A 14,894-nucleotide genomic window follows, 5' to 3' on the forward strand; every position below is an offset into this window, starting at 1 on the left:
AGAGAGTGATCTTTATTAATTCCAACATAGGTTCATATATCCCCTGTAAGGTGGCTCGGTTAACTCTAAAATGGGAGTGTTCAGATGTATTCCATTGGTTAGTGGATTGGGCAGTGAGCTAGTCCATGGGCGGATCCATGAGGTCATCAGGGTAGGCGTCATCTTGTATACCAGCACATGGTCTGTGGTGTAACAGGAAATTCCACATCCATGAGCACATGGTTTGTGTTGAAACCAGAAAATGGCAGCCATCTTTAGTGTCACACTTTGATCTGAAAAAGCTCATGTAAGGTGAGATAATACACATTTTGGGTAGTTCCTCTCAATCTCTTATGTCTTGAGGTTAATTAAGTATTTGATCTTAAGGCTGTCCTCAACACCTGGATGCCGCGTCCTGCACTGCTCAGGCGTCCAGCGATATGGTGGCGATCCGGAGGAATATTTGGCTCAAAGCATGGCATGCAGACCTATTGTCAAAGAAGTCGCTTACCAGCCTCCCCTTCTACGGGAACTGCCTGTTTGGCTCCATGTTGGATCAGATTATTAAAGAGGCCACTGGAGGCACAAGTTCTCTTCTTCCCCAGACTTCGCCAGCCTTCCCCGAAGCCACAATTCCGACCCTTTTGGCCCTTTCGCTGTTTCGTGGCAATGGAGGATTTTTCCGATCAGCGCAGGTCGCAGACCCGTCAGGTCAGGATAAAGGCTTCCTTCAAGCCCACTCCATCCTGGCATCCTCAAAACTCTCATGGTAGGTCCACGAGTCCCAGACCTGGCAGATCTTCCTCGGCATAACACGTGTCCAGATCTCAGCGTATCTCCCAAGCTAGGTGGTCGTCTCCTGTTTTTCAGGGACGTTTGGCTTGCCTCGGTGGAGGACGCATGGGTCAGGGAGGTAGTATCCTCAGGATACAAAATAGTTTGCTTCGTGTCCCCGAGATCGGTTCTTCGAATCCCATCCTCCAAAAGATCCTGCTCTGGTACTGGGTTTCTTTGCGTCGGTCGCCTCCCTTCTTAGTTGGGGAATTATCGCTTCACAGGTTTCTATTCAAACTTGTTTATAGTGCCAAAGAAGGGCGGCAAGGTTCGGCCCAATCTGGATCTGAAGTTACTGAACAGAAGAGTCCGCCTGCGACATTTCAGGATGGAGACCCTTAACTCAGTAAATGCTTCCATGGAGACGCAGGAATTCCTGTGCTCCATAGACATCCAAGATGCCTACCTCCGCGTACCGATTTTTCCAGCTCATCAGAGGCTCCTGCGTTTCGCGGTACAGCAGAACCATTTCCAGTTTGTCGCCCTGCCATTCGGACTCGAGACCGCTCCCAGGGTCTTCAAAAAGATCATAGCAGCTTTGATGGCCAACTTGAGGATCAGGGGCCTAGTGCTTATCCCGTAACTCGACGACATCCTCATCAAGGCTCCGTCTCTGTCTCAGGCCCAGGAAAGTCTGTCCATCGTTCTAGACTCCCTGGCCTGTTTTGGGTGGCTAGTCAACAGGAAAAAGTCCTGCCTTGTTCTGACTCAGCACCTTGCCTTCCTAGGCATGCTGTCCGACTCCCGACAGATGAGGGTTTTTCTCCCCGAAAAGAAGAGAGCAATCCTCTAGCAGGGAGATCGCTCGCTGCAAGGCCTTCGACTTCCTTCCTTCTGTTCAGCAATTAATTTCCTGGGCAGAATGGTGGCAGCCTCGGAAGCAGTCCCCTTTGTGCAATTCCACTTGAGACCACTTCAGCAGACCATCCTTTCACAGTGGGATAGGTCTGTCCTGTCGCTGGATCGTCCGCTTCGTCTCTCTTCCCGAGTCAAGTGGTCTGTCGACTGGTGGCTGTCAAACCCCTCTCATCCTCCAGGGCCGGTCCTTCCCATTCATTGGCAGGTGGTGACGATGGACGCCAGTCTTCTCGGCTGGGGGGCGGCTTTTCGCCATCTGACGGTTCAAGTGCGTTGGTCGGCACAGGAGTCCTCTCTACCGATCAACATCCTCGACATAAGGGCCATCCTTCTGTCCCTCCGTCACTGGGAACGGCTTCTCAGGGGTCTTCCAGTCAGAATTCAGATGGGAAATGCCACAGCAGTGGCATACGTCAATCACCATGGAGGGACCCGGAGTCCCCTGGCGATGGCCATGGTATCCAGTATCCTTCTCTGGGCGGAAGTGACGGTTGCAGCAATATCCGCAGTGCATGTTCCCGGCGTGGACAACTGGGCCTCCGATTTTCTCAGCCCCGAGGGTCTCGCGGCAGGAGAGTGGTCCCTGCATCAGGAGGTCTTCCATCAGATTTGCCTTCATTGGGGAACACCGGATGTAGACCTCATGGCGTCCACGGTTCGTCTCCAGGTCCCGCAACCCTCTCACAGTGGGTACCGATGCTCTGGCCATTCCTTGGTCGCAATTCGCGCCTCCCTACCTTTTTCCTCTTCCCCTTTTTCCCAGGCTGTTGAAGAAGATCAAAGCAGAAGGGGTGCCGGCTTTCTGATTGCACAGGATTGGCCCAGAAGGTCTCGGTTTGCAGAGATCGTCAATCTTCTGGCGGACACCCCTTGGAGGCTCCCATACAGGCCAGATCTTCTGTCACAAGGACCAATCTGCCACCAGAGTTCTCGGTCACTCAATTTGACAGTGTGGCTGTTGAAACCGCGGTTCTGAGAGTGTCCCGTTTTTCCAATTGGGTGATACGCACCATGATCCATGCTAGGAAGCCATCGTCTTCCAGGGTCTATTATCGGACCTGGAAAGCCTATTTCCGTTGGTGTGAGTCCAATGACATTCTTCCGATGACTTTGTTTCTACCTTCCTTTTCCGCTTTTCTCCAAGCGGGACTTGATGCTGGCCTTGCCCTTAGTTCTCTAAAGGGTCAGGTATCAGCCCTCTCCATCCTCTTTCAGAAGTCCTTAGCCTCCCGTTCTCAAGTCAGAACTTTTTTTCAAGGAGTGGCGCATACAGCTCCCCCGTACCGGAATGCCATGGACCCCTGGGACCTCAATCTTGTTCTGGAGGTCATGAGGGGTTCTCCCTTTGAACCTCTCAGAGAGGTCTCCCTGTCCGTTCTGTCATGGAAGGTGGAGTTTCTTGTGGCTATCACCTCCATTAAACGCATCTCAGAGTTACCAGCTCTTTCCTTTCCCCCCCCCCCCTTCTCGGTTCTTCACCAGAATAAGGTGGTGCTGCGTGCCTCCACCTTCTTTCCTTCCTAAGGTGGTATCCACTTTTCACTTGAATGAGGACATTGTCCTCCCTTCCTTCTGTCCTGCTCCGACTCATTCTCTGGAGCCTTCATTGAACAAGCTAGACCTGGTCATGGTGGTGAGGATCTATCTGGCTAGTACCGCCTCCTTTAGGAAGACGGATCTCCTATTCGTCATTCCAGATGGTGCGCGAAGAGGCCTGCCGGTCTCCAAGGCTACGATTGCTCGCTGGATCAGAACTGCAATTTTGAAGGCTTACCGGGTTAAGAACAGAGTGCCTCCCCCTTGGATTAAGGCTCACTCTACCCGGGCAGTGGGCGCCTCCTTGGAGGTACCCCATGGGGCATCAGCCCTACAACTTGGCAAAGCGGCAACCTGGTCTTCCATTCACATGTTCGCCAAATTTTACAAGGTCCATAGCTACGCTTCAGCGGACGCCAGCCTAGGCAGAAGGACCTTGCAGGTGGCAGTGGTGAGTTCTCCGACCTGAATGGAGGTTTCTGCTGTTTCCCTCCCAGGGACTGCTTTTGGACGTCCCATGGTTCCTGTGTCCCCAATGAAGCGATAGAGAAAACGGGATTTTTATTTGCTTACCGTAAAATCTGTTTCTCGGAGCCTTCATTGGGGGACACAGCACCCTCCCATGTTTTTACAACTCTTGTTCCTTCTTCTGTGTGCTAATGTTATGGTTTGATTTGTCTGTTTGGTATAGTTTGAGTTGTCTGTTTGTTCTTTCTATCTTGGTGCTTCTCCTACTACTTTCTCACTAACTGATTAACTTAGTGCCAGTCGGTGGGGTGTATACTGCAGAGGAGGAGCTAACTTTATGTGCATACTGTCAGCCTCCTAGTGGCAGCAGCATACAGTCTAGGCCAAAAGTTTTGAGAATGACACAAATATTAATTTTACAAAGTCTACTGCTTCATTTTTTCTAATGGCAATTTGCATATACTCCAGAATGTTATAAAGAGTGATCAGCTTAACAGCAATTACTTGCATAGTCAATATTTGCCTAGAAAATGAACTTTATCCCCCAAAACACATTTCAACATCATTGCAGCCCTGCCTTAAAAGGACCAGCTAACATCGTTTCAGTGTTTGCTCCATTAACACAGGTGTGGGTGTTGATGAGGACAGGGCTAGAGATCAATCTGTCATGATTAAGTAAGAATGACACCACTGGACACTTTAAAAGGAGGCTGGTGCTTGGCATCATTGTTTCTCTTCTGTTAACCATGGTTATCTCTAAAGAACCACGTGCAGTCATCATTGCACTGCACAAAAATGGCCTAACAGGGAAGAGTATCGCAGCTAGAAAGATTGCACCTCAGTCCACAGTCTATCGCATCATCATGAACTTCAAGGAGAGACGTTCCCTTGTTGCCAAAAAGGCTCCAGGGCGCCCAAGAAAGACCAGCAAGCGCCAGGACCGTCTCTTAAAAGTGTTTCAGCTGCGGGATCGGGCTACCACCAGTGCAGAGCTTGCTCAGGAATGGCAGCAGGCAGGTGTGAGTGCATCTGCACGCACTGTGAGGCGGAGACTCTTGGAGCAAGGCCTGGTCTCAAGGAGGGCAGCAAAGAAGCCACTCCTCTCCAGAAAAAACATCATGGACAGACTGATATTCTGCAAGAGGTACAGGGAGTGGACTGCTGAGGACTGGGGTAAAGTCATTTTCTCTGATGAATCCCCTTTTCGATTGTTTGGGACATCTGGAAAACGGCTTATTCGGAGAAGACGAGGTGAGCGCTACCACCAGTCTTGTCTCATGCCAACTGTCAAGCATCCTGAAACCATTCATGTGTGGGGTTGCTTCTCAGCCAAGGGAATGGGCTCTCTCTCAGTCTTGCCGTAAAACACAGCCATGAATAAAGAATGGTACCAGAATGTCCTCCAAGAGCAACTTCTCCCAACCGTCCAAGAGCAGTTTGGCGATCAACAATGCCTTTTTCAACATGATGGAGCACCTTGCCATAAAGCAAAGGTGATAACTAAATGGCTCAGGGAACAAAACATAGAGATTTTGGGACCATGGCCTGGAAACTCCCCAGATCTTAATCCCATTGAGAACTTGTGGTCAATCATCAAGAGACGGGTGGACAAACAAAAACCTTCAAATTCAGACAAAATAAAAGCATTGATTTTGCAAGAATGGACTGCTATCAGTCAGGATTTCATCCAGAAGTTGATTGAGAGCATGCCAGGGAGAATTGCAGAGGTCCTGAAGAAGAAGGGTCAGCACTGCAAATATTGACTTGCTGCATTAACTCATTCTAACTGTCAATATAACCTTTTGTTACTCATAATATTGTTGCAATTCATATTTCTGTATGTGATAAAAACATCTGACAAGCACACATAAAAACCAGAGGGCAGCAGATCATGTGAAAATATAATATTTGTGTCATTCTCAAAACTTTTGGCCATGACTGTACACCCATGGTTCTTGTGTCCCCCTATGAAGGCTCAGAGAAACAGATTTTACGGTAAGCAACTAAAAATCCTGTTTTCTGTCATTAAACGAGGGTTACCAACAATTTTGACCACATGTGTAATTGATCTTAAAGATCATCTTTTAACTCAAGAATCTTCCTCATTTACCATTGTTTGGGGCCACAATGTTTACCGGCATAGCTGTTTACCTGAAGTTATCAGCAATCAGATATTTTTTTTTATAACAGATTGTCCAAACCTTGGTAAATGAGGGCAAGCAATCCTCAGTCCAGATCTACCACAGAACCAGGACATCTTATTTATACTCTACTTTTGATAAAACAAAAAAAAAAGTGTCTGAGTCAGCACTTTGACCTCAACGATTTCTCAGTGAACTCAACAAAAAGACAAACTTTTTTTTCTCAAAAATTTTATTGTGGTCATTTTGTGAATGACTTGCTATTTATGATTGGTCTGTGAAGATTGACATGTTACACGTCAGCTAAAATAAAACTACTGATAGATTTCTGTTTCATTGTTTTTCTTATTCTGGGCTCTTCCTTTATGGGATGCTGATTTGTCCTTCAGTATTAACAACATTTTGACTACCAACTCTCTAAGAATAACCTAAAAATACTAGACATCATATCAGCTGTTCAACAGATCTGCTATTCATTGCCATCCTTCTTGCTCATTTACATCATGAAAAAAGTCTAAAAATGGTGTGATTTGGTTTCCTTTGCAATTTTAAAATATTTAGACCCCAATTCATAAAGATGAGTGTTTTTTTTGGTTTTTTTTTGCTGGTTTTGACGAGGGCGGCATGGTGGAGTCAGAGGCTCCTGATTCATGAAGAAGTTCACAGTGACGAGTGGCGTCCGCCTCCGTGTGCTATGCCACCAATCTTAATCCAGGAGTTGACTAGACGAAGATTTCTGGTGTAGGGAACGCCACAGCTCTTCATGAATTAAACAAACTCTCTGATTGTACCACAACCCCAGCTCTGCCCAGTTTGGCTGAACTAGGAGAAACTTGTATGAAACCACCAAAATTTGCAACATTTTTGCACAACTCACACAACTTTGCATAATTTAAAAGCGATTTCTGCCAGCATTCTGGAGAAATTGCTTTAATGGGTGTATGGTTCCTCTCCTGTTATTAGTCAGCTACATAGTGCTTCATGATTCACTTTCACGGTGCCACATTGCTGTGGAGAAAACTAAAGTTCAGTGCTTGTTTTGCAAAACTTTTAACTATGTCAGCTTGATCTTGATTTAAGGCGTTTGTCAGGTCTACAATGACAAGTCTGTAGTCACTCTTTGTGAAGCCTCTCGGCGCACACACTGCACTTTGAGAATTTGCTGGTATCCACGCTGGGAACGGCTGTCATGTGACCGCAAGTATTACATATGCATACTCCTGGGAAGAACCTGACAAGACTGTTTCTGGTCTACCGCAGTACACTTGTATTGAGCACACCAGATTCTGACTGGTAGGTAGTATGCATATCACATACTTGAGGTCATGTGACTGCCGTTCCCAGTGCTGGGAGGATTCACAGAGTGACCGCAGGCTAAGCAATAAAGTGGTGGGACAAACCAGTGAACATAGAGTATTGTGTGTAAAAAAAAAAAAAAAAAATTACTGACATTTTATGTATTTTTTTTTTTTTTTAAATGCAGGTGACAATTGTGTCCCAATTGATCCTCGCTGGAATATGCAATTGTTAAACCTCATGAAACACTCCCTTACAATCGATACTGGCATGGAACCAGATATGGAAATATTTAGCCAGTTGGATAGTGTAATTAACAGGTAAGTTTTAAATGTGCAATATTTGTGTGTATATATCATTTTCTTAGCCCGCATTGTACAAAATAAATACAACTCAGTGGCCATGGGTGAACCCCCTAGATGTTCGGATCCGGTGGGTTCAGCCGAACAGTTAAAAATTAAAGTTCAGTATGAGTTCCAGAACAGAACCTGAACCAAGACCGCATTCACTTGAATGGTTGGCCCCCAACATCCAGTGTTTGCCACCCTGTCATGTGCAAACACTGCCTCTGGTCAACGGTAAAATCATTACTGGTGGTCAGAGAGCAGCGGCTCAGATGACAGCGTGAGCCTGCAGCTGTGACCGGGGTTGAATTTTTTTTTTCTTACCTTCGGTCACTAGCATCAGCTGATGGGACTACTACCCCCATCAGCCTACGCCTGCTTACGCTAATAACAGCGAGCGCGGGCATGGCTGATGGGAGTATTCATCAACATGCACGCTAAGTAAAAAAAAGTTTTTAAACAAAGTTGGTTCCCCTGTATTTTTTTTTTTATAACCAGCCAGGAAAAACTGCCAGCTGCAACCCTTAGCTGTCAGCTTTTGCAAGGGTGATTATCAAGAATAGAGTGGTTCCCACTCCGTTTTTTTTTTTTTTTTTAAATTATTTAAATAATTTAAAAAAACGGAGTGATGTCCCACAATTTTTGATAACCAACCAAGCTAAAGCAGACAGGGGATGCTGCTATTTTGAGGCTGGTAAGGGGCCATGGATATTTCCCCACCCCCAGCTTAAATATAGCATCCAGCAGCAACCCAGAAAATGCACATCTGTGCAATTCTGGTGCTTTGTCCGGCTATTCCCACTTGCCCTGTGGAGGTGGCAAATGGGGTTCATATTTGTGGGGTTGGTGTTACCATTGTATTGTCCGGTGACATCAAGTGCATGGCATAGTAATGGAGAAACGTTTAAAAGACACCTATTTATTATTGATCTTATAGTTAAATTTTAAATCCACACACAGCCAAAATACAGTCCTTATTTGAAAAAAACCCCACACTTTAAAAATAGCAAACACAGTTATACTCACCTAACGCTCAATTACACTGATGCCAACGTCTCCTGTAAAAAAACAAAAATAAAAACAGCTGTATCCCTCGTCATCCCATCCCTAATCTTTTTTTTCTCTCTCTGTTCTTTCGCTCTCTGTTCTCTTTCTTTCTTTCTGTCTCTGTTCTTTCTCTCTGTCTGTTCTCTCTTTCCTCTCTTTCTTCTCTTTCTTTCTCTCTGTTCTTTCTTTCCCCTCTTCCTCTCTGTTCTTTCCCCTCTTTCTTTTTCTCTCTACCTCTGTTCTTTATTTCCCCTCCTTCTTTTTCTCTCTCTCCCTGTTCTTTTTTTCTGTCAACTCTCTTTCTCTCTCTGTTCTTTCTTTCCCCTTTTTTCTCTCCCTCTCTATTCTTTATTCCCCTTTCTTTCTTTCTCTCTCTTTCTTTCTTTCTTTCTTTCTTTCTCTGTTCTTTTTTTCTGTCCACTCTTTCTTTCTCTTTGTTCTTTTTCTTTCTTTCTTCTTTCTCTCTGTTCTTTCTTTCCCCTCTTTCTTTCTCTTTCTCTCTGTTCTTCCTTTCTTTCTCTCTGTTCTTTATTTTCTTTCTTTCTTTCTCTGTTCGTTCTTTCTATGTTCTTTCTTTCTTTCTCTCTCTGTATCTTTCTCTGTTCTTCCTTCCATTCTTTCTCTTTCTTTCTCTGTTCTTTATTTCCCCTCTCTTCTTTCTTTCATGCGTACACTACTAATCAGTAGCCTCCATCACATGAACGTGTTTTGCCACAGAGCGAGTGTACGTGTGGATCACATGCGTGTCCGTGTGATCCACACAGAGAGAAGTCCTTTTTTGGCCGTCACCACGGATGTCACACGGCATGAGTCGTGGTATGTGTTAAGGCGGGGCCAACTGAGACTTTCGCCCGGGGCCCTCAAAAACCTGGAGCCGGCCCTGCCCAGGGGTGGGATTCAGCGGGTTCTCCCCGGTTCGGTGGAACCGGTTGTTAAAAAAGCAGCCAGTTCCCCGAAACGGGGAGATTCACAGCCGCGATCCGGTACTTTGATGTTCCTGCAGTGCAGCCGGCAAGGAGCAGGAGCAGAGGAGGACTCTTGCTCTGCTTCCTAGTCCCGCCTGCCGCGCCGGATACCGCACATTGATATGTCGGGTCGTTCTCTGCTCTGTCTCTGACTACTGGACAGAGCACAGCACACCCCGGAGGCCCCCGCCCCGTGCACTGATTCCTGCGCGCAGTGCGGCATTGGCGGGTAACTGGAGCTCGCTGGAGGAGTCACCGCCACTGCCCAGACTTGTCAAGTCAATGTGAGCTGAGCCCAGGCAGCGTGACGGACCGGTGATTTGCGCACACCCGGAGGCCGGAGGAGCAGGACGGGCGGTGCAGGGCCTGGCCATCCAGGAGGCCTCAACCGCGGCCGCGGGATTTCAGTGACAGTCTTCTTCTTCTTCAGAGTCAGACGCGTTGCAGCCTGTCGCCTGTGTATCTGGTACACAGGCCAACGCCGGGTCAGTGAGTTACTGTCTGTATGTGCTGCGTATTGGGGACCTGTGCCTGCCTATTGGGGACCTGTGCTGCCTATTATGGACCTGTGCTGCCTACTATGGACCTGTGCCTGCCTATTGGGGACCTGTGCTGCCTACTAGGGACCTGTGCCTGCCTATTGGGGACCTGTGCTGCCTATTAGGGAACAATGCTGCCTATTAGGGACCTGTGCCTGCCTATTGGGGACCTGTGCTGCCTATTGGGGAACAATGCTGCCTATTAGGGACCTGTGCCTGCCTATTGGGGACCTGTGCTGCCTATTGGGGACCTGTGCTGCCTATAGGGACCTCTGCTGTCTATTGGGGACCTGTGCTGCCTATTGGGGACCAATGCTGCCTATAGGGAACAATGCTGCCTATAGGGGACCTGTGCTGCCTATTGGGGACCAATGCTGCCTATAGGGAACAATGCTGCCTATTGGGGACCTGTGCTGCCTATTGGGTACAATGCTACCTATTGGGGACCTGTGCTGCCTATTGTGACCTGTGCTGCCTATTGGGGACCTGTGCTGCCTATTGGGGACCTGTGCTGCCTATTGGGGACCTTTGCTCCCTATTTGGGACCAATGCTGCCTATAGGTGACCTGTGCTGCCTATTGGGGACCTGTGCTGCCTATTGGGGATGTGTGCTACCTATTGGGGACCTGTGCTGCCTTTTGGGGACCTGTGCTGCCTATTGGGGAGTTGTGCTGCCTATTGGGGACCTGTGCTGCCTATAGGGACCAATGCTGCCTATTGGGGACCTGTGCTGCCTATTGGGGACGTGTGCTACCTATTGGCGACCTGTGCTGCCTTTTGGGGACCTGTGCTGCCTATTGGGGAGTTGTGCTGCCTATTGGGAACCTGTGCTGCCTATAGGGACCAATGCTGCCTATTGGGGACCTGTGCTGCCTATTGGGGCAGCTAATCGCACGGGTACCGGGAGGCTTTCGCCGCTAAGACCGACAGGCAGCAACGCTGCCTGGCTAGTCCGGGCGAATTTTAGCCCCCCCTGCAGATACGAACGCTTCGATTGGCTAGGCTGTGTAGCATCTACGATGGAACTCTTGTTGGGACAAAGTGATCACTATACCCCCTACGTCAATCCTTGGGGGTGTAGATTCCAAAATGGGGTCACATTTTAACTTCAAAGTAACACAGGTCAGATTTGCAAAAAATGGCCTGGGCATTAAGGTGAAAACAGGCCTGCGGCCCTAAAGGATTAAATGAATCGTAGTGCGGAAAGATCTGCAGCATATGAACAATGGTGCAGCTTTTAGTAGAATTAGGATGCTGAAATGATGCAGATTTGGCGTGGGATATACGGCAAAAGAACCCATGGTGTAATTCCGCGGTCTCAAAGCCTAAATGTTGAGTTGTACATTACTGTAGGTGGGTCCCTAAAATTAATTCCCTTGGTGGGCCCTAGACACCCCAGTCCGACCCTGCTTACCACTGATCAGAGCCGCCAGTGTTTCTCGCTCTGTGATGCAGATGACAGCTCGAGAAACAGCCAGTGTTCGGAGTGCGCCACACTGCCCCTCTACGTAATTTCTTCCACCATGCCCCTCTCCAGATGTCTCTCACACTGTCCCTCTCCATAATGTGCTTCACTCTGCCCCTCTCCATAATGTCCCTCACACTGCCCCTCTCCATAATGTCCCTCACACTGCCTCTATTCATAATGTCATCCACAATGACCCTCTCCATAATGTCCCCTACACTGCGCCTCTCCATAATATCCCCCCGCATTGAGTCTTTCCATAATATCCTTCCACATTGCCTCACCATAATATCCCCAACAATGCCTCTCATCACGATATTTCCCCACACTGTCTCTCTCCATATCTCCTCCACCCTAGCCCTCTTCTAATATTTGCCCTTTCTAAAATGTCCACCACACTGCTCCTTTCCATAACATGTCTTTCACACTACTTTTCTCCGTAATATCATCCCCACACTAGCTTTCTCTATAATACCTACCCCCGCTGCCCCTGTCCAATATCTTGCCTACACTGCACCTCTCCGTAATATTTCCCCCACACTGCCCCTTCTTCATAACTTCTCATCCACACTGGGCCCCTCTCCATAATATGCCCCCTCCATAATGTCTTCTACACTGTCCATCAGCATAATATGTTCCCACACACACTGCTGCTCCTCACAATTTTCCCATCACATCTCGATAATTTGTCTAAATAATAACACCTCTACATTAATAATCCATACATTACATTTTTGTCTTAATTCCACACAGTAAAAAAGCCCTGGCTCACATTGCAAACTCAATTTCTCCAGCGATGCTCTAGGAGTGCTGAACGCCGATGGAGAAAAACCTGCACACCAGAAGACTTCATCCACTTCAAATTTATGTTAAGAACCTAAAACTCTGCCCTTCACCTCGCCAAACAGACCTACTTCACCACCCTGATCGCCTCGCTAGCCAACAAACCCAAGAAACTTTTTGACACCTTTCACTCCCTCCTCAGGCCAAAAGCACAAGCTCCTATTTCAGGCATTTGTGCAGATGACCTGGCCTCCCTTTTTATAGAGAAAATAGATAATATCCGTCAGGAAATACGCTCCCAACCACCAAGTGCTGTGACTCCCATCCCTACCTGCATTTTCCCTGGCTCACTTTCCACATTTGATCCCATCACAGAAGAAGTAGTGTCCACACTCCTCTCTTCTCGTCCGACAACATGCACTACCGACCCCATTCCCTCACATTTCCTCCAGTCTCTCCAGTCGTCACAACTCGCCTAACTACAATCTTTAATCTCTCCCTCTCCTCAGGCATTTTCCCGTCCTCCTTCAAACACTCTATCATTACTCCATTATTAACCCCTTTCCTACAATGGACGTAATATTCCGTCCATGTGACCTGGGACCTAATTCCCATGGACGGAATATTACGTCATAGCGATCAGCGGCGCCCACGTGGTGAGCGCCGCTGATCGCGGCCGGGTGTCAGCTGATTATCACAGCTGACACCCGGCACAATGTGTCAGGGGCGGTCACGGACCGCCCCCGACACAACCCCTGGCACACCACGATCAAACACGATCGCGGTGTACCAGGGGTTAAATGGAAGCATCGGCAGGGAGGGGGCTCCCTCCGTGCTTCCCTGAGCCCCCCACAGCAGCGCAATGTGCAGCGCTGCTGCGGGGGTCTCCTTCCCTGAAGGTCCCCGAATCCAAGATGGCGACGGGGACCTTCGGGGGGCCTGCAGGCAGTTGGCTTCCTCATGCCTGCAAAGCGCAGGCAAGGAGGAAGCCTGGCTGCAGCACTGCCTGTGACAGATCGCTGATCTGTCACAGGACAGTGATGTCCCACCTGGGACAATGTAATAAAATTAAAAAAATAAAAAAATAAAAATAATTTTAAAAAAATCGCTAAATTACAAAAAAAAAATATTCCCTAATAAATTCATTTTTTGGAAATAAAAAAAAAACAATAAAAGTACACATATTTGGTATCCACCGCGTCCGTAACAACCCGCCCTATAAAACTGTCCCATTAGTTAACTCTCTTTAGGTTATTTTTTATATAAAATTGTTTTCATTGCATAAAAACACTAAAACATAAAAAAAAGACATAAATGAGGTATCGCCGTAACCATACTGACCCGAAGAATAAACCCACTTTATCAATTTCACCGCACGCGGAATGGTGTAAACGCACCCCCCAAAAGAAATTCATGAAACGCTGTTTTTTGTTCATTCTGCGTCCCAAAAATTGGATTAAAAAGCGATCAAAAGAAGTCACGTGCCCGAAAATGATACCAATAAAAACGTCAACTCGTCCCGCAAAAAATAAGACCTCACATGACTCAGTGGGTCAAAATATGGAAAAATTATAGCTCTCAATATGTGGTGATGCAAAAACTATTTTTACAATAAAAAGCGTCTTTTAGCGTGTGACAGCTGCCAAATATAAAAACCGCCATAAATAGTAAATCAAACCCCCCGTTATCACCCCCTTAGTTAGGGAAAATTAATAAAATTAAAAGTATTTATTTCCATTTTCCCATTAGGGCTAGGGTTAGGGCTGAGATTAGGGTTATGGATGGATGTGTTGGGGTTAGGGTTGGAGTTAGAATTGGGGGGTTTCTACTGTTTGGGCACATCAGGTCCTCTCCAAACGCAACATGGCATCTGATGTAAATTCCAGCCAATTCTGCGTTGAAAAAGTCAAATGGTGCTCCTTCACTTCCAAGCTCTGCCATGCGCCCAAACAGTGTTTTACCCCCACATATGGGGTATCAGCGTACTCAGGACAAATTGCAAAACAACTTTTGGGGTCCTATTTCTCCTGTTGCCCTTAGGAAAATAAAAAATTGGGGGCAAAAATATCATTTTTGTGGAAAAAAAATGATTTTTTTATTTTCATGCCCGGGCGTGTTAAACTTCTGTGAAGCATTTGGGGGTTCAAAGTGCTCACCGTACATCTAGATAAGTTCCTTAGGGGGTCTAGTTTCCAAAATGGTGTCATTTGTGGAAGGTTTCCACTGTTTAAGTACATCAGGGGCTCTCCAAAGGCAACATGACACCCGCAGACCTTTCCATCAAAGTCTGCATTCCAAAACGTCACTACTTCACTTCCGAGCCCCGACGTGTACCCATATAGTAGTTTTCTCCCACATATGGGGTATCAGGGTACTCAGGATAAATTGGACAACGACTTTTGGGGTCTAATTTCTCCTGGTGCCCTTGGGAAAATAAAAAAAATTGGGGACTAAATGATCATGTTTGTGGAAAAAATACGATTTTTTTATTTTCACACCCGGTCATTATAAACTTCTGTGAAGCCCTTGGGGGTTCAAAGTGCTCACCGCACATCTAGATAAGTTCCTTAGGGGGTCTCGTTTCCAAAATGGTGTCATTTGTGGGGGTTTCCGCTGTTTTGGTACATCAGGGGCTTTCC

General features: G+C 47.1%; 1 protein-coding gene across 2 annotated transcripts in view; it reads left to right on the top strand.

Moving 5' to 3' along the window:
• The window catches only part of MDN1 (midasin AAA ATPase 1), a 476,296-nt gene that overhangs the window by 240,310 nt on the left and 221,092 nt on the right, over positions 1-14,894 (top strand). For both annotated transcript variants that reach the window (XM_073589565.1, XM_073589566.1), the window contains exon 51: positions 7,300-7,432. In XM_073589565.1, the coding sequence (XP_073445666.1) occupies positions 7,300-7,432 (133 nt within the window). The remainder of the gene's footprint in view (positions 1-7,299; positions 7,433-14,894) is intronic.

This window comes from Dendrobates tinctorius, unplaced genomic scaffold (genome assembly GCF_039654945.1).
Source record: "Dendrobates tinctorius isolate UK_male_01 unplaced genomic scaffold, ASM3965494v1 ptg000111l, whole genome shotgun sequence".
Taxonomy (NCBI): Eukaryota; Metazoa; Chordata; class Amphibia; order Anura; family Dendrobatidae; genus Dendrobates; species Dendrobates tinctorius.